The 25,576-nt window shown below is 32.1% G+C and overlaps 2 protein-coding genes and 1 long non-coding RNA gene across 3 annotated transcripts; all 3 read left to right on the top strand.

The window, feature by feature from the left end:
* The first annotated feature begins 3,934 nt into the window (after positions 1-3,934).
* Positions 3,935-6,186, top strand: LOC115709709 (transcription factor MYB1R1). The gene is made up of 3 exons (XM_030637879.2): positions 3,935-4,502; positions 4,754-4,962; positions 5,534-6,186. Exons 1-3 carry the CDS (start codon positions 4,211-4,213, stop codon positions 5,975-5,977), a joined length of 945 nt encoding a protein of 314 aa, XP_030493739.2. The 5' UTR covers positions 3,935-4,210; the 3' UTR covers positions 5,978-6,186.
* Positions 6,187-9,245: 3,059 nt separating this feature from the next.
* LOC115712270 (uncharacterized) lies at positions 9,246-10,820 on the top strand. Its single transcript, XR_004010819.2, has 4 exons — positions 9,246-9,386; positions 9,477-9,657; positions 10,098-10,189; positions 10,419-10,820. It is a non-coding gene; the product is annotated as an uncharacterized LOC115712270 (long non-coding RNA).
* A 6,833-nt stretch (positions 10,821-17,653) lies between these two features.
* Positions 17,654-21,406, top strand: LOC133036160 (uncharacterized). Its single transcript, XM_061112659.1, has 5 exons — positions 17,654-17,657; positions 18,431-18,740; positions 18,848-18,945; positions 19,041-19,106; positions 20,182-21,406. Exons 1-5 carry the CDS (start codon positions 17,654-17,656, stop codon positions 20,376-20,378), a joined length of 675 nt encoding a protein of 224 aa, XP_060968642.1. The 3' UTR covers positions 20,379-21,406.
* The last annotated feature ends 4,170 nt before the right edge of the window (positions 21,407-25,576 follow it).

Here is a 25,576-nt window from a genome sequence, read left to right as displayed (position 1 = left end):
ATTGCAATGCACAACCTGTTTTATGTTAGTGCAAGTGGGAGTTTGTTGGGTTTTGTGCCCTAAATAAAACCCATTACAATCTGATTAGTTATCAACTTAGAATCTTGAAGTGATTTATGTATGTTACATGTTTATGGTTTAATATATATATGCACAAAATCAGTTAAATCCAGAATATATAGTTATTCACAATTACAGTATTATCAATACAGTGGAATGTGATTGTGATTATATGATTCAAAAGATTTGGTCCCTGTTCATCAGTGTTTTGGATTTACACTGATGTGATAATCAGCGATGAAGTATGCTTACACTTGGAGTAAGTGTTATGTTCTTTCCAGGACATTGGTAAAGTATACTAGTTTCGAATGTATGGAGTATACATTGGACTGGACCGATATTGAACTTAGGTCAAAGATATTATAAACTTACCGTTGTATCTTTTCAAGTCAATATCAGAAGTTGATCTTAGATTAAGAGAATCTAAATCTTGATATGCTTAGGCTCAATCTCAGGAGTGCTATTCATGTTATTTGATTTATTAGTTAAGCCTACTTTTGGGTCAGGGTGATACGTATATTTTGGGAACATGATAGCATAACTGAGGGGGAGTGCTGAACATAAATATGGAATCTATAGCTTCTACTGGTGTATAGAAGTAAAGTGATGATTCCCTTCAAGCTTAGTTAAATAGAAGTAAATGGATGAGCTCTTGTTTCAGTGACTATATAGTCAATGAGTTTTGAATATTTATCTATCAAACCTCTATGTACTGAATAGCGAGTTATTTAATATGCAATTATTGATGTAATATTATTATATTCTTAGAATTGATTCATATTTCTTCTGTTGGACATGTGTTAGCTTCTGGAGTACAGTTGAATTTTGGGTATAACACTACCTATAAATGATATTTTAGTAAACTAATATAATTGCTAAAATGAGGCCTCAATCATTTATCTCTATTAAAGCCAAGCTCAAAAGAAATTATCGTTTCACTTCTAAATACTTATAGATGCTATAGATTCCATATCTATGATTAGTGCTCCCACTCAATTGAACTACCATATCCTTAATTTGTATGTCACGAGAAGATTCAATTGGTCGACTTTAACGAACACATTGAAGAACATAAATAATACATTAAGATCGAATCTAACCATCTCAAGATTAAGATCTATAGATCTAAGATCAACCAGTGATATTGACTTAGAAAGACATAACGGTAAGTTTATGATATCTTATTCAAGTTCAATATCGGTCCAATGTGATGTATACTCCATACATCTGATACTATCATACTTTGCAATGTCGTGGAAAAGACACAACACTTATCCAAGTGTAAGTATACCTTATCGCTGATTATCATGTCAATCTAAATCCAGCGTACTGACTAATCATAGGACTTAAACTTTTAAAAATATAATCATGATTATATTCCACTGTGTTGATAACACTATAATCATGAATAAATATATGTTTTGGATTTAATAAAATTATACATTAAGAGTATAAAATCATGAAATAAATCATGTGAACCATGCAACATAAAATGATCTCTGATGTTTTATTAATTAGTAAATCTGATTATATTGAAATGAGTTTTATTTAGGACACAAAACCCAACATATACAACAGTATTTGATATATCATATTACTAAAAATTAATATACTGTAGTAATAAAATTATATACCACAAAGAAATTATAAAAATACTAAAGTAATACTCAAAAAAATACATATATCATTCTAATAAAATTATATATACCACTATTAAAATATGTATACATACCAAAAAAATTTATGTATAATAATAAAAAAAACTAAATATCATCTTAAATAAATGAAATACTATAGACAACAAAAACCATATACCATACAACAAAACATATATACCTACAATAAAAAATAAAATAAAATAATATAATATCATTAAAAAATTATATATACCATATTAACAAAATTATATACAACCATAAAATAATTATACCATACTTACAAAATTATATATCACATTTATATATAATAAAATAAAAACTAAACATGGATGATTAAAAATATGATATATAATACAATAAAATTTGTATATCATATAACAAAAAATATATACCTTACAATAAAATTATATATAACAACAATAAATAAAAATAAAAATATATAGAATGCTAATAAAATTAAATATCATGTCAACAAAAGTATAATAAAAAAATAAAATTTAATATTATTTTAAAAAAAAATAATATATGTATAACAAAAAATACATATATCATTCACCAAAATATATATATATACTGACAATAATAATAATAAAATATATATTACTATATATGTGTACACTATACTAACTAAATTATATACCACAATTAAAATATATATACCATGACAACAAAATTATATATCATCATTATATATAATAAAATATAAACTAACTAAATATTATTTAAAATAAATAATATATCATTCAACTAAAATATATAATAATAATAATTAAATATATGTAACATACCAATAAAATTATATACATACATTAAAATATTTGTATATAGTAACAAAATTATATACCACTATTATACATAGTAAAATAAAAAAAAAAATATCATCTAAGAATAATATTATACCATATAACAAAACAAAAATATAATGAACAACACAATTTATATAGCAACAACCCACAATAACTCATAAAAAATTAAACAAAAAATTGACATAAATTTCAAATAAAAAAAATATTAACCAAACTAATATAAACATATCATAATTTTTAAATAATTTACTTCTAATTCTAAAAAAAAAAAAATATGAAAAAAATATAATTATATTTATGTGACAAAAGACTATAAAAATAATAAATAATTTAAAAAAGCTATTTTTTTTACAAGTTTTGGAACCATTTACTATCATTTCCTTAAAATAAAAATAAGAGATAGTTGACAAATTGCATTAATAACATGTTATCTCATTTATATGAATATGAAAAGATAATGAAATTTTTATACCATAAATGGATAAAACAAATAGCAACATAATTAAATGGCATATAATACACTTATCAAAAGAACTATCTAATCATCCAATACCCATAATAAATGAAAATGGCATGGATTTGTCATAACATTCACAATTGTGTGCGTTTTATCCTCAAATTGAAGTATTTTTATTAAACATTAAAGATAGAGAGATTTGTTGATTCCAACTACTCTTTTCTTTTCTTAGCTAGCTAACCAACCATTTAATTTAAGATATCAAATCAATTGTCATTTGCCCCTAAAAAAAAAAGAAAAAAAAAGGGTCCAATTGTCCTATAATATATATGGTCAAACTTCATTATGAATTTTCAAGAAGAATATACTTAACTCTAACATGGTACATAATTTGATAATATGAGGTGCCTATCACAATGTGGCTATACAATACATAAGAAAATTTATGGTTATATAACGCCTTTCATTTTGTCACATTGCACAATCATGTGCTAACTTTATTCCTTATTTCCAAGTTAATGACTCTACCTAGCTACCTATGCTATAGATCTAAATATAATCATCCACGTATATATTTTTTATTATATAGAACCAAATATATAATTTTCCCAATCAACTTATTCCACTAAACAACCTCAAAGAAACTTCTTACCAAAAAAAAAAAAAAAAAAAAAAAAAAAACCTCAAAGAAACTTATATTTATTTAACTATAGTTCAAGTATGCATTACCCTTTTTTTACCTTAAATTTAAATCTCAAAATTATTTAACAGCTCCATAATTAAGTAACAAAAAGTTTCTAAGAATGAGAAACGAAAGGAAATAATTTGTTTTATGGAAATATTTTTATTGTTTTGTTTTTTCAATTTTGTTTTGTGTAAAAAGGGACAGCAGGAAAATCCGATGGAAAAAATCCAATTAAATAGTAATTGATTTGAGAGTAATTGAACATGAGAGAGATTTTATTTTATTTTATTATAAATATTAAATAGACAGCACGAAATACAAAATAGAAACCGATTGACCAATGATTAATTGACACGTATCATCTTCGGACAATAACCTCCTCAACCCATTTCTTCTCTCCGTATAAATACTACTCCCACCAAACCTCTCACCCTCTTCATTCCACAGTGGTGTAAAGCACGCGCGTGGTTTATTTTCTTTTTTCCTTCTTTCTCTCTCTTCTCCGATCGTACGGCCCTGGAGATCATCGCCGATTCCCTCGAAGATGTCATTTCCGACCTCCTCCAACGACTCATCCTCCGCGGCCGTTCCTGATGATTCCGGCGTCGGCGAGTTCATGCTGTTTGGCGTACGTGTAGTTGTTGACTCCATGAGGAAGAGTGTGAGTTTGAACAATCTCTCTCAGTACGAACAGCCTCAAGAGGTTGCCGCCGCCGCTACTGTTGCGGCCAACAACAACAATAACGCCGGAAAAGACGACGGCGGTCCAGGTTATGCCTCCGATAACGACGTCGTCCACAACTCCGGCGGGAACCGTGAGCGTGAGCGCAAGCGAGGTCAGTCTCAGATCTTAATGTCGTTTAATCTCCAATTTATTGAGATATAATTGATTCTCGAAGACTTTTTTGTGGAATATTAATTTAATCACTGGTTAATTTATTGGGAATGATTTTAATCTGCTGGATTAATCTGTATAGTTTTAGGCTGTGCATGTCTATTTTTCTAATTGAGAAGAAAATTATATTTTCAGTATTTATTATTCTCGAAAGAATAAGCGATTGAAGTTTTTTTTGGAACGATGAAATAGGTGTTCCATGGACGGAAGAAGAACACAAGCTGTTCTTGCTTGGATTACAGAAGGTTGGGAAAGGAGATTGGCGAGGAATATCCAGGAACTTCGTGAAGAGTCGAACCCCTACGCAGGTTGCTAGCCATGCTCAGAAATATTTTCTTCGCCGGACCAATCATAATCGCCGACGCCGTAGATCTAGCCTCTTCGATATCACCACCGATACGGTAATTATTCAACCCTCTTAGCCTGTTTTTTCTATATTAATTACTATTTTCAAGCCACAATGAAAATGTTCAACTGGGGATGATTAAAATGTATATGTATTTTTTCCATAGGGATAATGGAAATATTAATATTAGGAAAAAAATGCTGATTCTGTGTTGAATTTTATTTTATGTTTTTAGATACATATTATTTTGGCATATTTTGCTTTTACTTTCCTTTCTCTGATATAAACAGATCATAACTAAATCAAGTAACAAAGTAATTGGATTTTTATTGTCGATTTCTTTTTTTCGAATTTGAATATCTGTTGTTGTATGTTTTTGGCATTTTTAGGAAATATCCGAATAAAAATCAGTCAGATGGATTTAAATATAAGTTATTTTTTTTAATAATTAATAGATTTAGCTTTTGTTGAGCAAAGCATCTAATATTTTTTTTGTCAAAAAAAAAATCGTAACTTTTCTTTGCACTTGCCTTATTTTCTCAACAACCAAAGAGAAATTAGAGGACAAGAAAAATATCAAAAGAAATTCATCCTTACATATTTTTCTTTTATTTATTTTGTATTAGGTAACGGCAATTCCAATGGAAGAAGAGCAATACCATAATCAAGATAATGCTTGTCACTCACTTTCTCATCCATTACCACCACTGAATCCTGAGCCTTTCAATCCTAGTGGGAGGTTCTCTCTGCATACTACCGTTTCACCCTCTCCAATTGAAAATCTGTCATTAGGCCAGACACATCCAGAGATTAACAACAGCACCAACACCACAGCTCATCCTAAGCTCGTCCGCCCAATAGCGTTGCATTCCATCCCTCATGGTACAACTATAGCTGATTTTAATTTGAATCTGAAATCAGCTGTAGACCCATCACCTCTTTCTCTTAAACTAGCATTGCCAACAACGAATCCTAGGGAAACACCATCATCCTCATCGGCAGCTAGGTATTCGGCTTTCCAATCGATGTCAAGTTTCGCCAATGGTGATAGCTTCATCACTGTTGCTTGAGAAAGTTGCTGGAAATTAACTCAGTCATATGAGTTAAAAGAGGTTATTATATATTTTTATTCCAGAAATGACAAATTGGGTTTAGAGAGAATCATTTAAAAAAAAAAAAAGAGGTAAATTAATTAAAGTAGGTTACTTAATTTGATCCTGGTTGTTCATTGTACAGACTCAAGATAATGTTTATGTCCTGTTCTTGGTGTTTTGTGCTAGCTGTGTTTAGATTCGCTTTTTGTTTGATTTGGCTGTTTATGTTGTGGTAGCTGATAGAAGAAAAAAAAAATAAAATTAACTGAAAATAACAGGTCTTTTCCCTACTGGTACTGTCCATTTATCACAACTTGGTGGGTTCAAACTCTTAAAATTCACTAGTGGCTTTCATAGCTTTACAAGTAAAAATATCCAGTAAAGATGAGATTCTGATGTGGTTCAGATTCAGAGTGGCCCCTCTCTATCTATTTAAATATGCTTGTATTGAATGGTCTGGCTCTGTTAAGCACAGTATTATATATATATAAAGAAAAAAAAAGTTCTCTATATAATATATATTGCTGCCCCTAATTGGTTTCTTAAGAAGAAAATATTGGATTCCTTTTGGTATCGTGAAATAAAATTTGCCCAATTAGGTGTTTAACAATTAAACAATTTATTTTTAGTTGGTAAAGCCATGTTATGACCACTACGCAAGCAAGCAATTTGTATATTTTAATTAGAGCTCGTGGTATTTTCTTTGTTAATTAAGTTAGGCTATATGCTTTAGCCTAGTTCTTGGGATTTTTTGATTAGTTATCGGTTTGGTTCATTATCGTGATCGTCACCATCATCATCATTATAAATTATATATACAATAAATATAATATGACTGTCTCCAGTCGTGGGCTGATAAAGCTAAGGAAATTTCACTATTGTTTCTGTTTACGTATGAAAGCACCAAATGGCTCATGTGTTTTAGGTCTAAATAATTTGGGTCGTGATTCACGACAGGAAAGTACGACGTTGTCTGAGTATGTCGTAAAAATTCCGAGTCCACTCTATAACAGTATGATGATGATTCAGTAACTTGAATGAATGGTCAAAATTTGACTAGTTGTTTGCCCTGAAACGCGTCATGAAATAAAACACAGGCAAGAATTACACTAAAGAAGAGAAGAGACTCACCTAGTCAATTTCTTTTTAAGAAAAAAATAAAGGAAAAAAAAAAAATCTATTCTTTACTTTCTTAGATAAGAAGATTAATTGACTCGAATCTTGGCATTCTTCCGTATCCGATCTTCATCTGTAGAGAGTGGTCGTTTTCAAGTTTTCAACACATGAGTCATGACTACTGGTTTCACTGTTTGGTTTAAAATAAAAAGAAAGAAAAGGACAATTATGACATGGGTACAAAATACTTTTTTAAAAGACCCTAATGTAATCTTGGTAGGAAGGGGATGAATGAATGAATGAATTCATCAACAGCTAATTTCTTGGTAGATTTTGTCCTTGGCCAGAAGGGTAGTCTTATTTCATACATTTTCCACTTATTTCACATCAATACACACATCATTTATTTATTAATATAAAATATGATGATAATTTCTAAAAACAAATATATGGACAATGATGTAATAAATTTGTTTGTGATCCTTATAAAAAAGGTGAACACTAAGTCAAGAAGAGAACCAAAGTATTAAATAATTATGAGAAAGTAAGAGCTTCCATGTTGTTAATGGAATATGCTGAATTTGCATTTTAAATAATACCTTGGAAAACTTGCTAATGCTAATATATGTTAATCAGGTAATGGAATCTGCTGAATTTACATACAATTTTTAAAGAAAGATCACAATCCTGATCACCTTGGGAAAAAAAATAAACCATATATTTGGAAAAAAGCAAAGCTCATATATAAAAAAAGAATATTAACATGTGGTGGGATGCAAATAGTACTGGTAGCTTTTCCATTTAAGTGATGTATGGATATGATTATGATATGTATATAAAATTATATAGATGGATTAGTTTCTTGTTTGGGTTTGGTTTAGGGTCCTCATTCACTGATTGAGGGAAGTGGGAACCTGCTTTTATGCTAAAGTCTAAAGCAATAATAAAGGGTAGAGACCAACTAAGATTGCATATTAGCTTAAAGCCCAAAACTTAAACCTTTCCTCTTCATTACTTGCAATGTGGTTTTTCCATTGAGATCAGAGCACAATGTTTTTCTAAATAAGATTATTTAATAAAATATACCATTAATTTCATGTTCATTATTAGGTTATTTCACTAACTTTTGTTTTTCTATTTTCGATTTAATTACACCAAACACAATATTTATCCAATTATCAAAACTTTATTATGAGATTAAAGTTTTGATAGCTGGTAAGTGTAATATTAAAATCACAACGAGCGACATAGGACATAACACACAAACAAATTTATATTTGCGCTAGTATTTGGGACTGCCTTGGTGTGGTATGGGGCGCTTGCGCAGTGGGTGCAGCTGGGAATTTTCTGATGAGTGTGGACGCGAGCTGCTTGCGTTGCGGGTGGGTCTTTCTTTTGCTCAGCGATTTGGCTTCACTATTTATAGAGCTGAATGTGATTCTTAGAAGCGTTTATTTGGACAAATATTTGTTTTCGATTTTTAAGTTCCCCACTAACAGTTGATTTTGTTTGTTTGAATGCAAATTCTCCAATCAAAATAATAATAATAATAATAATAATAATAATAATAATAATAATAATAATAATAATAATAATAAAAACATCAGACACAGACTATTTTACTGATGTTGATGATGTTTGTTACAATTACAACATCTTCATGTTTCTGGTTGAATTTCGTGACCAAAAATGCTCAAATGTTCGGTACATGCATACTCCAAGTCCAAATATCCATGTAAAAAATGAAACTAGTGTTGTAAATAATGATGTTGTGAGAAGATAGCCTTAACAACACACATATATTCATTTGCAACTTTTTGTGTTTTTCATAATATACAGTAATACTATTATTTTTCCTATGATATACGTCAAAATAGCATATCATACTTAATTATATCTTCTAAGAAAATTACAATACATATAAATTTAACGATGTTAATAGATTTGATCTCCCGTTAACAAATAAACCCAATAATTAAACTCAAAAAATTAAACAATCTTTTTTTAAATTAAAAAAAATCATCTTAGTCACATATCTCTCTAACAAACCGTATATCCCCAAATTATCAAATCCAATTCTCTAGCTTTGGTTTACGATCAACCAAACGCAGCTATGGCTTTGCACTCCGTAAGTCTTTCTTCTTCTTCGTAGTCTTTGCAGCTATTGATTTTTCCAATCGCAGGCCAGAGTTTTACAATAAGTTCGCATTTTAATTCTTCTTCTTTCGCTCCTCCCCTTTAGAGATCCCACGCTCATCTTTGAGAAAGAGTAGGAAACGAGACAGGAAAAATCTTAATTGTCTTTTCTCTTATTCCGTTCAATTTTTTTTTTAAATAAAAATTATTTTCTTCATTACAGATTTTGAACTACGAATTCAGAGTTATTGCAAAATCATTCAAGCCCTTCCCTACCGTGCGTCCTCATTCAAGAAGAACAAAATCATTGCGATCCACATTCAATTGGCTATGAGAAACGATGAAGAGTTGAGCAAGCTTTTGAGAGTGATGACAATTACGAACGGAGGTGTTCAATTTTCTGGGTAAGAACTAAAAGCTCTCTCTCTCATTGCGACAGTAAATTACAGTAACAATTCTTCTCTCTATATATGTATAATTATATATTATGTATTAAATGAAATGAATCTTATTATATATTTAACATTATACATTTACCTAGGGTTATTTTTTATTCGAGAATATGAGATTGTTTTCTTTTTGTATTTCTATTATATTTTTAAATTTCACTAATATATTTGTTCTCTTTTACTTTAGTTATTTAATTTCATCGAATACAATTTGAACTCTAGCATTGTGTAAGAACAAATTTTGACTAGAACTAGGTATGCTATTGTTTTTATTTTGATATGGGTTACTTTGCAATTTTTTGTATTTATTGATTTTGGTGGTCTCCATTTTTTTTTTCTTTTCTTATTGTTGTTTTCAAAGGAATTTTTAATGGTTGGGTTTGAAATTGTTGAAGGAGGCGAAGAAGTTGCTATGGGAGGATCGTCTATTTCATAAGAACATGACGGTTCCAAATGAGGCTAATATCGACTTGGCCACTTGATCTAGGTAATCACTTTTATTTTTCTATAAAGGAAAAACTATGCTCAACAACAATCTATTAGCAATTCATATATATTGTGCAGCCGGAAAAGAGAATAGTTTCAATAACTACTATTATTCCTATTGTTGGGCCAATTGGTGTATGATTGGTAGTAGCCGCCATAATAGGAGCAGGTTACTGGAATTATGACCAATTTGTTTGTATCAAAGGTTGTCTTATTGGAGTTTATTGCAGAAATCTGAGAAGGGTCTGCAGCCAAAAGATTTGAGATTGCTGCCAAGGTTGTGTAAGGAGGCACACCTCTGAAAGTAATGAAAGCTTGACATGTTCTGTTTAGACCATTGCAGAAGTAGCCAAGAGAAGAGTTTGAGTTATCCTTTTTGACACATTCAGTTGTGTCTTCTCTCACATATGGCTGTTGAGCAAAAATTGAAGAGAAGCTACAACTAATAATGATGATGATGATGAAGAAGGAGAAAATGGGCTTTGGAGAACTCATTTTGTCTTGGAAAATCTAAATAGTTATTGTTCTAAATATGTATAGATATATTATTAACAAAGTCAACAAAGAAAGTGAAACTACTTGTGTGAATGTGATAAAGGAAGCACTTTAACATTGTTTTTGGGCATTATTTAGTATACATCTTTGCATGGTTGATTTCATTTAATCAGAGATTGACTACTCAATATAAATGTACCTCTAAAAATAATCTCAAACCATAACTAATAATAATTTTTCTTCAATTATTTATTGTATCACTTTTAAGTGAAGTAGTTAACACTTAACATAAAACGAAGTATACGTGCCTCGCGCACGTAGTTTTTTTCTAGTATAATAAAAAGCACCATAAATAATGCGCATGCACGACCTAAATTGAGATATGAGACCCTCTAACTTTTGTTTCAATTTCAAAGGTGCCATTTTTTTTTTTTAAAAGAAAAAAAGAAACGTCTGATATTAATAAAAATTAAACTATGCGGCCCTTATAAATAGTATCTGCAGGATTCAAGAAGCCTCAATAAACCACATAATTTTCATATATCCAAGGCTATTTAGTAATATTATGGACAACAAAATTAAACTTAGGAGGAGTCTTACTAAAATTACAACATAAAAATAAAGTTGATATTCTTCTACATGCATTGATAACATAATTAGAAATCTCTTATTTAATTAGGAGACATATCAATATTGATAGCATGTATCTCTACTTCCGAGCCTTTTTCAATCATAACAAAAGAATGAGATTTAGTAGAAGCCTTCTTTAAAGCCATCTCACAAGCAACTAGAGGGTCATGCAACTCTAGTCTCTCAGTAAACATCCACAAAATTTCAGCACAATGGTTTCTAGCGAAAGCCCCAATCATCATCCTATCTATCTTGTCCAACCGCAACATCAGAATTAACATTTATCTAGTCCATTAATGGTGGAGACCAACCATTAACAGAGCCAATAGTTAGTTGGTATAACAACGAAGCAACATATTCTGCAAAACAAGACGACACTAATAAAATATGATTCGAAAAGTTATTAAGTACATTATTATGCACTTTCTCATTTCTAGCCCACTATATTTTTTTATTAAGAAAAAATAATTTTATTAATCAACTAATCAATTACAACCAAATCAATACAAACCAAATATGAATTTTTATGGTCCATATCAGAATTAAAAAAATAAAAACGGATTTTATTAAAAAATAATTTAATCCAATATGAACCATATATAATCTTAAGATTAATCTCAATATAATATATAAATCTAAACTACATGAAAATGAAGTAATTCCTCTTGTAGCATATCAGGAGATTCTTGATTCTTCTCGTAATAAATACCGATCATCCAATTTTTTGCTATGAACAACGATGAAAATTTTACACCACAGTCTTTCAGACTAGCCTCAATACTCAGGATAAAAGTAGGCTAATAGATATAAAGGGAAGAAGAATTTCTTTCATAGTATGTATTCAGCTCATGAGACACTGTGATTATGAGATGAAGATGAAAAACTCTATCACAAGGAGAGAGAGAGAGAGAGAGAGAAAAAAAACTATATTTTCTCAATTGTATATTGTATGTAACATGTATTGTTACTTTGTTCTTTCTTTTTATTACTTATATATCATATATATATAGTTTTAGAATTATCTGGGGTGCACCTTTCAAAATAAACGAAAGTGTGCACCCCCTATTAATAAAATTTAATTGGCTCTCAAATTGTCATTTGTGTTTCCTACCATGGGGTTGAGCTGCACTATAGTTATTACTTAAAAGGCAAAACACGTTTTTGAGGGAGAAAAAAAATACGTTTTTCAAGGAGGAAATAAAACTCGTGTATAACTTATTATAGATTTAGATTCAACTGTTAGCACCCAGAATTAACACGTACTATAAGAAAACAAATATTCGATCCGTTAGGAAATCTTAAATTCTACTATTGTATAACATGTTCCCAGCCACTCATGTTATTAAGCTCCCAAAATTGAAGTTGTAAGAATCATCTTCTCCAAGAAACTTTAACGAGTGAATCAAAGAACTTAGTGAACACAAATAGGAGTTCATGTATACTCAGGATTCAAGCTGATCTACTAATGATCATCATTGTGATATGAATAACTCTTTCATGGTAAATGATACATTGATAAAAGATGTTTATTACATATCGGCTCAGTCATGCATAATCGAACTATACACAACACCTTTAGTACATGTCTATCCACATATGTGATTCGAATTAAAATCACACACACTAGAAGTATATTGTATAGTAAACCATACTTAGTAGTTCTATATTAAAGATTCTCATTACTTTAATATACTACCAACTTGTTTTATTCATGTCATATAATCTTAATTCTCTTGTACATCCTTACAAGATTATACATTCTCCGTATGAATAAGGAATTTTTTGATATTTAATAATTATGCTCTTATAAGTAATGTATCATTTATCTTATAATTTTATTTCATATATTCTCTAATATATTATCCATTAATTACTTACTTTTAGGACATAAATCCCAACACATGTAAGAGTAGATCTTCGAGCTGGTCTAAACCAAAGAAGAAACGCTCGGGACGAGTACGTCCCGCCCAAAACACTCTACTAATGGGGTAGAATTGGCCAATTTCAGCCAATGTCCAGGGAATACCAGCCTAGTCGGGCAAGGATTGACAGGTTAAAACCTAGCTGGAAAAGGCAAGCTAAAGTTGTTCCTATAGTGCAAGCATAGCTGGATCAACTCAAGAACATGATACAAGGCTTGTCTGGCCCAAAGCTGTCTGACTTAGAGCTAGATAGGACCCGAGGGTGACCTTTTTCTGCATGCATTAATGTGTTGCCATTGCCAACCAAGTTCAAGATGCCAACTTAGAAGATGTACATGGGGAAAGAAGATCCCTTGGTTCACATCAAATATTTTGAGATCCAAATAGATTTGTAAAATGTTGAGGTTGATATTCATTGCAGGATTTTCCTAGCAACCTTATCTAAAACCACACAGTAGTGGGTTTTCAAACTAGTTGTTGGGAGGTTCAATTCGTGGAACTATTTCACAAGAGAGTTCTACACAGTTTTTGTCTTTCAAGCAAACACCATACAGGCTAGAAGACTTAGTTGAAGTCAAATAGAGGCCTGGAAAACCTCTACAGATTTATAACTGAGGCTACAAAAGTCAAAAATCTGGCAGAAGAAGAAAGGTACACAGCCATCATGAGTGGCATTCTACCTTTGAGTGGGTTGTGGAAAGATATCCACCGACATTTAACTCAAAACATGGCTGATTTCTTTGATTGGGAAGAAGGATTTGTTAAGCTTGAATAAGCTGTCTAACAAGCCCAAATTGGGAGACCAGCAGGTGCTGGACAGACCTAATGTGGAAGATAGCACTCACTTTTGTCCAATACACCTGCCAGTATGAGCAGTGCCAGCCAGCCCTCCAAAGGCCAAAACAATGGAGGCAAGTGTAACAACAACAACTCTGGCTGAGCAAAAGGAAAAAAGGGGAAATTTCATAATTCCCCCATTCCAAAAGACTCAAAGGAGAAGGAGGAGAGGTTTACATGCTTCACTCTCCTAACAAAAACTCCTAAAATAGTCTATGTGGCTACACAGTCCATAGTTCCATACAGGAAGCCTCCTCCAATGAAAAAAGACATAAGTAAGAGGGACACTTCAAAATTCTGCCAATTTTACAACGATTTTCGCCATGATACCAACGAGTGCAAGCACTTAAAGTTAAAAATCAAGTTTCTAATCAGGAAGAACAATCCACATCTGCATCATTGTGTACAAGATGACCAGACACAGGCATAAGGTGCCTAAAATAGAGACCTGATGCCACCTCATGTGGTTGGTCACTTAGGGGTCATCATTGGCGGACCCCATATTACAGGTGAAACAAACAAAGCTATGGAGAGCTACGCTTGGACTCTCTGTCAAGGGCAAAACAGTGACATCCTAGTTGTAGTGGAAAGAGATCTCAAATAGCTAAAGCTTAAAGAACTTACCATCTCCTTCACAAAAAGAGATTCTGCCAAAGTTAGATTCTCTCATAATGACCCTCTGGTCATAATAACACAGATAGGGAACATGACAGTAGCCAAGTGCATTATCGATAATGGAGCCTCTTCAAACATACTTTTCAAGTTAACCTATGAAAAGTTAGGGCTCCAGTTGACATATTTAGCAATTTGTACACAGCTGATGTACGGGTTCTTTGGCCAAGGCCTTGTACCCTTTGGAATACATTTGATTGCCTTTGATGGTTAGAGAAAGTCCCACAACAAGAACACTAATGGCTCAGTTCATAGTGATTGATGTGCCATCAACGTTCAATGTAATGATTGGTTGGCCAGCCCAGTACGGCCTAAAAGCTGTGACATCCATTTACCCCCAATGTATAAATTTCTCAACAAAGCATGGGGTAGGCTATCTAAGGGGAGATTAGTAGTCTGCCCAGTATTGCTACAACTTAGCTTTGTCCAAAGCCAAGAAAGAAAAGATGCCTGCCAAGAGCTCTAGCAAAGAGTCCTACCATGGGAAATGAAGTTTAGCCCAAAGCGAGGAGGCAAACTTAGATCCTCACTTTGGAGATCCTATAAAAAGCTTTGGATTGGTAGACGAATTAGAAGATCGATCCCACCCTTCTGACCAGAAGATTAAAAATCTAGAAAGGTTTAGCGCTGGAAATAAAATCAGCATTGGTAAAAAATTTAAGGGCAAACCTCGATATCTTTACTTGGTCTCATGAAGACATGGTAGAGATCGATCCATCTATAATTTCTCATACCCTGAACATAAATCCAAACTTCTGACATGTACAACAAAAAAGGAGCTTACTGAATAAAGAGCGAACACAAGCTCTAAAAGATGACATCAAAAGGCTGGGTGCCGATGACTTCATCATTGAAGCTTTTTATACGCTCTGGGTGTCCAATCCTATCTTGGTTCCCAAACCAAACAACATGTGGCGAGTATACATAGATTTTACTAACTTGAATAAGGCTTGTCCAAAGGATTTTTTCCCACTTTCAATGATTGACTAGCTAGTAGATGCTATAGCTAGTCATGAGATCTTATGCTTCATGGACGCCTATTCAAGTTATAATTAAATCAAAATGCATCCACTAGACCAAGAACATACAAGTTTCTTGATAGATGTAGGCATGTACTGCTACAAATTCATGTCTCTTAGACTTACAAATGCACGGGCTACTTATTAAAGGCTTGTAAAAAATGTTCAAAGACCTAATTGGTCATAACATGGAAGTCTATGGAGACGACATGCTTGTCAAGTCCAAAAAGGTTGAGGGGCATATAGAGGATCTAAATGAATGCTTCAAGATCCTCTGAGAGTATCATATGAATTTCAATCCTTTCAAGTGTTCTTTCAGAGTAGGCTTAGGCAAGTTCTTTGGCTTCATAGTGAATGCTCAGGGAGTAAAAGCAAACTCAGAAAAAATCTAAGACCTTTTGGACATGAAGTCTCCCACAAAGATAAAAGAAGTGCAAAGCTTAACTGGTCATATAGTAGTATTAAGCAGATTTGTGTCAAAGTCCATAGACAAATGTGTCCCTTTCTTCAACATACTTAGAGAAAATAAAAAATTTGAATAGGCATAGAAGTGTGAAGCTGCCTTCCAAGAGCTAAAGAAACAACTAGCTCAGCCTCACATCCTATCAAAACCTCTAGACAATGAAGAATTGGGCATATACTTGGTAGTCACGGAGTTCACTGTAAGTACAATTCTCATTAGAGAAGAAAATAGCTTTCAACACCCAGTATACTATGTCAATAAAAGACTTATTGATGCTGAAAGTTGATACTCACTCATTGAAAAATTGACATATTGCTTGCTCATAGCTTTAAGAAAGCTAAGAACTTACTTCCAAGCTCATCCAATAAGAGTGTACACCGACCAGCCCTTGCTATAAGTACTTCAGAAACCTAAAGCATCTGGCTAGTTACTCAAGTGGGCAACAGAACTTGGCCAATAAAAAATTACCTACCAACCAAAAGTGGCGATAAAAGGCTAAGCTCTCGCATACTTCATGGTTGAATGTATAGGCATATCTCCTGAAATCTTTCAATATTCAGGAGAAAAGTAAGAGCCAGAGAAGAAGGGAGAGCAAGAAAAGAAGTGAGAATAAGAAAATTCAACATGGAAATTGCACGTTGATGGAAGCTATATGGACCACTTGTCCGGTGCAGGCATTGCCCTCATCACACCTGAGGGGAAACAGCTACATGGGCAATTAAGTTCCCCTCAGGATCAATAGAGTCAGTCCCCTCAGATTCATTATCTTCATTCATAGGATCTTCAAGATAGGCTTCTTGTCAGTTTGATCCTTCTTATGGCGACTAGTCACCTTAGTTGGATCTTCTATGTGTCCCGTCTTAGCATTAAGATCAACATCACCCTTTGTAGGGTCGTTGAAGTGAAGACCAAATATGGTTTGAATGAGTACCATAATTACTGAACGTAATCTTAAATGGTATCACTACTTTCTTTAGCTCTCAATGAAAGCATAAAAATATTTACTGAAATTTTTGGAAAACTAATTATTTAATATTAAAGCTAAGGAAAATATAACCAAAAAATATAATAATATATGTAGAAGACACCTAGAATTACGTGGTTGGAGTGTTAACGAGCCTTAATCCACAAGTTAGTATTATTATAAAATTTGCTAGAGAAGCCTAAGGGATTACAATAGACATGAGCACTCTATTCTCTTCTTGAGCAAGCTATTCAAGAATTTCCAACCCTTTGTTCAAAGGATTCAATGAGTATTTATAGTGTAATAGAAGTCATACTTAGTTACAATTTTCTTCTGATGGGGAATTTACAGATAATACATAAGTTTGGGCTTATTTGGTGAAGCCCAGCCCATGAGGTAATACGTGTATGCTGATGTGGAGAATTGATCACGATCGTATCTGTAAGAATTGTGTCCTATGACTATGGGTAATTAAAGATATATTAATTACTTGATCTCTAATTGTATAGTTTCATATCTCAGCACAATTTTATTCTCTGTCTAAGATTTAAGGAAAGTAATTCCTTAAACTGCTTATAAGAAATAGAAAAGTATAACTGGCTTCTAGGTACACGCTAAAGGATTCTTCCAGTTACACGGAGTCATGACTCTTCCAAATGCTGACTAGACTTGGCAGAACTTCGCCTGGGGGAATTATACTAATGTTATCCCGGAAGACAGAATGGATCTTGAGCTTGGCCCAATTTATGTTATTTAGACCCACTGATGGACCTTAAGCTTCTATTTAGAATCCACGTGTCCCTTGCCGAAAATACTGATAACAACTTCCTTCAGGTGGAAGCGCCAGAATTAATGGAGATTTTGAGTTATCGGAGTTGTTTTCTCATTGGTTCCTTGAGATCTACGCACGAGGAGTTCCCAAATTTGAGTGCACCTAAGACTTTATGAAGAAGTTGTATTTCTGTAATATTAAACTTAAGGGGATCGTATAAATGTCAATAAAGTCGACCCATCTTATTTTATAATTTCTATACACTACTACAAAAGGCATAATTCGCGACGGTTCCAAAAACGCTTTTTTTTTGGGACCGTCACTAAAAAATTTAACTGAGTGTTGAAAACTGTCGCCTATACTATACTATAGGCGACAGTTTTTAACACTCGTATAGATTAGGCAACAGTTTAAAAGTGCGGAGAATTTTTTTTTAAAAAAAATAATAAACAATTCCCAATGGCTTAGAACCGTCGGGCAAAGTATGGGCCACGGTTTTAAACTGTGGCCCATACTTTGCCCTACAGTTGAAAACTGTCGGGAATAGGGCTAAAAAATTAAAACCCTCGTGCCTCTCACCAAAACATTCAGACATCAAACCCTCACTCTTCTCAATCTCACTCTTTCTCGATCTCACTTTCTCACTCCCTCGCGCCTCCATCTCTCTCGATCTCACTCTCTCACTCCCTCGATCTCTCTCTCGATCTCACCCACTCGGGTCTCTCTCTCACCAGCGACGCACCTCTGCCACTACCGGCAACGCCCACCGACCCTATTCGTATATTGTCTTGGCCTTGGCACATTTGGTTTATGAATTTCTCAATGCTTCTGTTTTGACTATAAATGTACAAACTTTTTTTTACTCTAATTTTGTGGTTTTTTCAGTGTTGAGGAAGCTAAGAAGAAGATTTACAACGTTTCATGCGAAATATATTTTGGGTTTGGTTATGATATTAATGAGGAGAACTCCAATAAGCCAGAGGGTATGAATTTTGTTTTTTGATAAGGCTATGATATGATATTTCAGATGGGTATTGTTTATTGTCATTGATATTCATTCTTACAATGTTTTGAACAGGTTTGCAAGGTGTTTTGTTTGTGCTTCCTGATTCTTACGTTGACCCTAAAAACAAAGACTACGGTGGTAAGTTGAGACGAGCTACTGCATTTGCTCAGTTAATATTTTTCATATGTATATATATACACAGATCTTTTTGTGTTTTTAATTGTTGCAAAATTATTTAGCATTGGAATTTTTGTTAATGATAAATGCACTTGTTCCATTCAATATTTAATATATAAACATGGCTATTTTGAATGTTTTGTAGACTTTGATATGTAATTCTTTGTTCAATTACTTTGTTTTTTTCCCTCAATCAAATGTCATTTATGAACTGATTTGGTATATGATAATGTTTTTTTATTTAGTGACTACCCATTATGTCATTTGTCCTAGTTTTATACTCTAGAACTTATTGCTTGTGATGTTCGGTTTTAATGCCACTAGGATTGTAAATTGCTTTTATACATGCTTATGCCTATCTATATATGATCCCCTATTAAGGGAAATGATGTACTAAATTGCCTTCTTTTCACTTATTTTATTGGCAAATGATAACATGTTATGAAGTTGAGAAGATTTAACATGTGTTAATGGGTCTAAATTTAATTTCTCTATCTCTGCTATTTGTGGGATTTGATTTTTTGTTTGTCATTAGCAAGTTACTAGGCTTGACTATATCGTTTGACTATTTTCTGATAAGTTGAATTAATTAGTAAGAATTTTTTTTCCGTTCAACTGTGATCCTCTAATTGTCTATGATATTGAGTTCTTGTGGAGATGTTGGCAGTTAATACTATTTTGTCTCTGAAATGAATCTATTACTATTTTTCTTAGTCCATCATGGCAATGTATGAAACCTTACAAATAATGTTTGGTTTAGAATGCATTGTTGATATTTATTGACCTCTAAAAACTTGGATAAGGCTGTCCATTTTCATTTGGGCCTCTTGAAAAAGGTCTTCTAAATTTACAAAGTTATTAATGGGATTTTTTCTAGGCTCTCATTGTGATCTTGAATTTTAGCACAAACACAGAACTTTAAATGGGTAGTTGAGTTTTTGTATAACAACTAGAGTGTGCATTTTATTTTATTTTTTTTTTTTGGTATTTTGATGATGAGAGTGTTTAGCATCTGTAACTAATAAAATTTGAATAGGTATAACTTATATATCCAATTATCTTCACTTGGAGAAGATCAAGATGGGTTCAACTGAGGCCAATTTCGAGGATTTTTTTTTTTGTGTGGAGAAGAAACAGGTTAGGAACCCTTTTGTTCCCGTTGGTAAAGTCTCGAATCATCCATTATTACCTTCCCCCATTTTTATATTTTATTGTTTTAATATTAAAGTTTAGCATTTTCTTTTGACGGAGTCAAGTTTCAATTGGATTTTAAGGCTAAATGTTTGGATTTATAATTAGCATTTTTTTTGAATAAGCAATAGAGTAGAATAGATATGGGATTCTGAAAATTTATTGTCAATATATGAATTAACTGCTCGGAGAATTATTCAGAGTAGTATACTTTTTTCTTTGGTATATAATGCCTCTGATGAGTATGGTCTATTTCAACTTTGATGACCATGCTCGAATTGTACTTTTTGTCACTAAATATTTTACTAATAGATCTATGACATACTCAGTTATGCATTGAATTATATACTTTGAATTTTCTTGAGGTGATTGTTAACGTACTGTGGCATATATAGTGATATGGTAAAGTTGTTCCTGTTGGAGGAGTTTCTTTTGACCCATTGATGGAGTTGACTCACATTCTCCCAACGTTTCTTTTTTGTTTATACTTTACAATATAACCAATTACTTTAGTATAACTAACGATTAAGTAAGTTAGAATATGTAGTTTGTATATATTACAATTTCTGTTCATTTTCAATTTATGTTTATACTTTACAGTAATTAATTAGTGACATTATATAAATTAATAAAAGTTAATTAATGCTGGAAAAAAATAGTAGAAATTTACATTTTTTTTTCATTTTTTTGCAACAAATGACTGGTAAAAACCGTCGCTAAAAAACAAAATTTATAATCAAAACTGAAAATTTTACTATAGGCTACGGTTTAAAATCGTGCTTATACCACTATAGGCGACAGTTTAAAACCGTGGCCTATAGTATAGGCCACGGTTTTAAACTGTGGCCTATACTATAGGCGACGGTTTTAAACCGTGGCCCATACTATTTTCCCGACTGTTTTCAACCGTCGCCTATTTTACCTAGTATTCGCGACGCTCGTATAGGCGACGGTTTTATGGACTGTCGGGAATTCTTTACCTGACGGTGTAAAACCGACGGGAATTCGAGATTTTTTAGTAGTGATAATTTCTTTGCCCTATTAGACTATAATTGAAAAATCTCTTGATTAAAATTTTAAATAATCACAAAATAAATATGTAGAAATAAAAAAATAAAACACGGGATTGGAGTTTTGTTGGTTGAATATATTAATTATAGTGTAGTTTTTAAACCTAATTTGAGTTATTTAATTAGATCAGTAGTTAAAAAATTTTATACCTAATATCCTATAAATATATAACAAAAAAAAATGCAATTGCTACCGTACACCCTTTTATATATTTATATAAAGAGTATTATCGTCAACTTCCTATTACAATCTTTTAGTCGGTCTCTGTGCCCGAAAACACATGTTAAAATATTTTTTTTCAAATTTTTTTTTCATATGATGTGTTCGTTATAATTGCAACAGCGTCCTTGTAAATTTTTTAAAAATTTCGTATAGCTTACAGTGCCTAAAAAAGGTTTGAACTTTTCTGAAGATGAGTGGTAAACTGAAATATCAGAAACTCTGTTTTCGGTACATTAAACTATTCGGAATTTTTAAAAAATTTACAAGAATGATATTATAACTATAACAAATATTACCGTGAAAAAAATAAATTAAAAAAAAAAAAGAATATTTCGATATATATATAATTTTAGACGTGGATGTTATATTTTTATAACATTCTATTACAATTTATTAGTCAAACTACATCTTCAATTAATTAGCTTTGTCTTCCTCTATTTATATTGGTTCTATAAATTGAGTGAGAAACACAAGCGCCAAAAGCAAATATATAACCCAAACTTTTGCTTTGGAATCTCATTGAGTACTTTGGTTGGTACATGGTAGGTAAGCTTAACATCTCCAAATTAAGATAATCTGTTATCTATTTTCAATATATGGATGAAGATGAATATTAAACCAGACTACAAGTCTATTAATGAAAGGTTAGTGAATTGAAACGTAAGCAAATATAATTAAGAATATATATAACAAACATGGAATAAAAAATATGTATATATATGTATGAATACACATAACTAAAGATATATAAAGCCAAATGCTGTAGTTTCAATATATATATATTTATATATATATATAAATTCATACATATATCGCCCTGAATCTGTCCTTAATACAAAGATAAGATACATCATATATCATATAACCATCATCATGATTATAACTTAATTATTCTGATACATAGATATATATTAATTAATACTATAGCTAGGGATTTCTTTTGATCATAATATATATAATATATAATTGAAAATTAAGAGGAGCAAAAAAATCCGTAAAGCAACGATTGATGATATATATATATAGTACAAACATATATATAATCATGTACCCTCTCTTTCTCTGTATTTATATATAAATAGTAATAGCTAGTTGTAGTGGTGATGGTGGTGGTACGTAGTGGTAAGTGGTTGATGATGGTTACATAGTACGACTTCGAGGGACTAATTTGCATGAATAAATAGTTTCATTATTATTAGTGACAGCCTTTAGATTCTTCTGACGTACCTTTTGAATGAAGTCAGAAGCTCTGCCATCAACATTATTCATGTCTTCCTTCACAAGATCAAGATGGTCAAGATGACGAGTAATTGGTTCATGATCAACCAAGTAGATTTGTTGTGGCTCACACTGGGGTTTTAGGGCCCTCAACAACGGCTTATTCACCTTCAAAGGAGGAGAAGGAGGGCTTGTGCTTATTTTGGTTTTGGTTTTGATATAGTTGTTATTTTTATAAGAAGAAGAAGAAGAAGGAGCTACTACTACTGGGTGATTATCATTATTATTATTATTAGTGTTGTTGCCAAGGCTTCTTTGAGAAATTGAGAAAGCTGAGAGCCTAATGATATTTGCAACCACTTTCAATGACATCTCACATAGTGACTCTTCACTTCTTCTAACCTCAACACCTCTCATGGTTACAACAATATTAACCAAAACAAAAATCAATAACTATACACTTTGTTACGTATTTATATATATAGGGATGAAGCTCATATATACATAATTTATATAAATATATATATATATATATACTTGCCTTGAGAAGAAGAGGTATACTCGTGTGAACAAAGCTAAATAATTGAATGTATTAATGGATTCTTGTAGATATTTTATATTATGTATGTATACATAAAAACTCTTTCATATATATAATATATGTATAATTATAAATAGTATAGATAGAGAGATAGGATCCCTTTCAAATAGAGCAATTCCTTGAAGTAAGCTTTGTTTATCTTTTTTCCCCACTTTATTTAGAAGAAATTCACTATAACTAGGAAAAAAAAGGAAAGGGGAGAGAATCTAATCCCTCACCTCCTCCAATCCTTGTCTTCAACGATTAAGTAGATCTCTTTATATCTAAAGAATAATATCCAATTGTCTTACTGGTCCCAATTATACATCCTTTCTTTCTTTCTATAGAGATGTTTTCTTTGTTCAGTTAGAGGCTATACATCCATGTGTGACAAGCTAATATAAGTTTTTGGGATTAATAATATGAGTAAGATGGAATATGTGGAACATAGATAATCTCTCTCAAATTGTCATGAGAAAGAACTAGAAGGTTTAATTTAATTGTTTATGTTTTAGGTTTAAAATATATAGGCTTGATATATGACCTCATCAAGTAATAGCGTAAGAAAGAATCATTACATCATAAGGGAATCATTATTAATGCTTCTGAAATTGAAAGAGCTTCGTCCATTATTTCAAAATATCGAAAATGTTTTTGTCCTCCCACTTCAAGACGCAAAAAACACAAAAGAATAATAAACAATGACTCACATATAGCGTCTGTCCTAAAGTATACGTCGACTAAAGTAAATTTAAATTTTAGGACTCTTATATATAATTTAATTATTATCAAAATAATAGTTATGTTGCATAATGGTAAAACTTTTTAAAAATTTTAAAGAGCATTTAATATCTTTCATAGTTACATATTACATATTTTTTTTTTTAAAAAAAAAAAAATAGAAATGTAGAGACTAGGAATTGATCTCTTACCCTCTAGATTAAAGTAAAACTCTTTACAACAATACCATACAATATTTATTATTTAATATTTTATTTATATACTAATATTTCTTTCACAATTTTTGGACTCTCGGAGGCCCAAGGTACACGCCTAGCTCACCTACCTTCAGAATCGGCCCTACTCGCATACTAATTAATTCAAGTCTTTTAATAACTAAAGTAAAAACTACACATATGATGTGATAGACAACAATTTCTAGACCCATTAAAACCTTTTGATAGCTATAGTTAACATAACAATTTAAATTATAATGTAATTGTCTTTTTTTTTTTGAAAATAAAACGTTTGATATGTATATATATATATATATATGAAAATTAGACCTCACGGTCATTACAAAGGATAGTATCAGGAATTGAGGAGGGTTCCACAAAACCTGAGATGTTCTGGGCAAACGCCCAATTAGCCACATTATGGGCGGCAAAATTACAACGACGAGAAACAGACGTAAAATTACAAGATAAAAAGTTTTTAGAGAGTTGATTACATAAATAAACATAATTATCAATATTCCAAATAGATTGAAGACCTTTCAGTGCTTTGATAACCAATTCAGAATCACTCTCCACCAAAATATAGTTGTGGTTCTTGAGTCCAGCCGAATCCAAAGCGAGGTGACACGCCGCCGCCTCACCAATCAGGGGATCTCTAAAGTTGAGCTTAGTAACAGCAGCCCACAGAACGGTACCAAAGTGATCCCTAGCCAGAGTCGCAATACACATTGAATCTCCACCAACCTTAGCATCACAGTTGATTTTGACCCAATCTTCATGCGGGGGAATCCAAGTCGGAGAAGCCACCGGAGTTTTCGGGGGAAGTAAGCAGAAAACATAATCTGTATAACAATGAGAAATAGAGTCAATGGCCATAGCAATGTTACTCGGGTGTGAGTTATGAACCTTGTCATTTCTGGCTTTCCATATTGTATCAACGACGATTGAAGCATAAAGGAACAGATTGTCAGAGTCCACCCCATTCATCTTCAAGTTCCAAAGAAATTTAACCCAATCCCAAACTCGGCCTCCCGAGTCAGGGATCGGGAACACCCCCCAAGGGGAGGATCTCTAGAGATGGTAAGCAAAGTTGCAATAGAGGAACAGGTGTTCCATAGATTCCGGCGTCTCCCCACACAATGGGCATAGGTCATCATCAATCGGGATTCTTCTTGCCAGGAGACCACGGACAG

Source organism: Cannabis sativa, chromosome 3, assembly GCF_029168945.1.
Source record: "Cannabis sativa cultivar Pink pepper isolate KNU-18-1 chromosome 3, ASM2916894v1, whole genome shotgun sequence".
NCBI lineage: Eukaryota > Viridiplantae > Streptophyta > Magnoliopsida > Rosales > Cannabaceae > Cannabis > Cannabis sativa.
The sequence above is the reverse complement of the archived record's forward strand: the minus strand, read 5'-3'. Positions and strand labels throughout refer to the sequence as shown.

What these genes read in the sequence shown, in the direction of transcription:
- LOC115709709 (XM_030637879.2), top strand. Translation starts at nt 4,211, where the DNA reads ATGTCATTTCCGACCTCCTCCAACGACTCATCCTCCGCGGCCGTTCCT. An exon ending in TGAGCGTGAGCGCAAGCGAG is followed by an intron (nt 4,503 to 4,753) that starts GTCAGTCTCAGA and finishes ACGATGAAATAG; the next exon opens with GTGTTCCATGGACGGAAGAA. An exon ending in TCGATATCACCACCGATACG is followed by an intron (nt 4,963 to 5,533) that starts GTAATTATTCAA and finishes ATTTTGTATTAG; the next exon opens with GTAACGGCAATTCCAATGGA.
- LOC133036160 (XM_061112659.1), top strand. An exon ending in AACGCCCACCGACCCTATTC is followed by an intron (nt 18,741 to 18,847) that starts GTATATTGTCTT and finishes TGGTTTTTTCAG; the next exon opens with TGTTGAGGAAGCTAAGAAGA. An exon ending in GAACTCCAATAAGCCAGAGG is followed by an intron (nt 18,946 to 19,040) that starts GTATGAATTTTG and finishes TGTTTTGAACAG; the next exon opens with GTTTGCAAGGTGTTTTGTTT.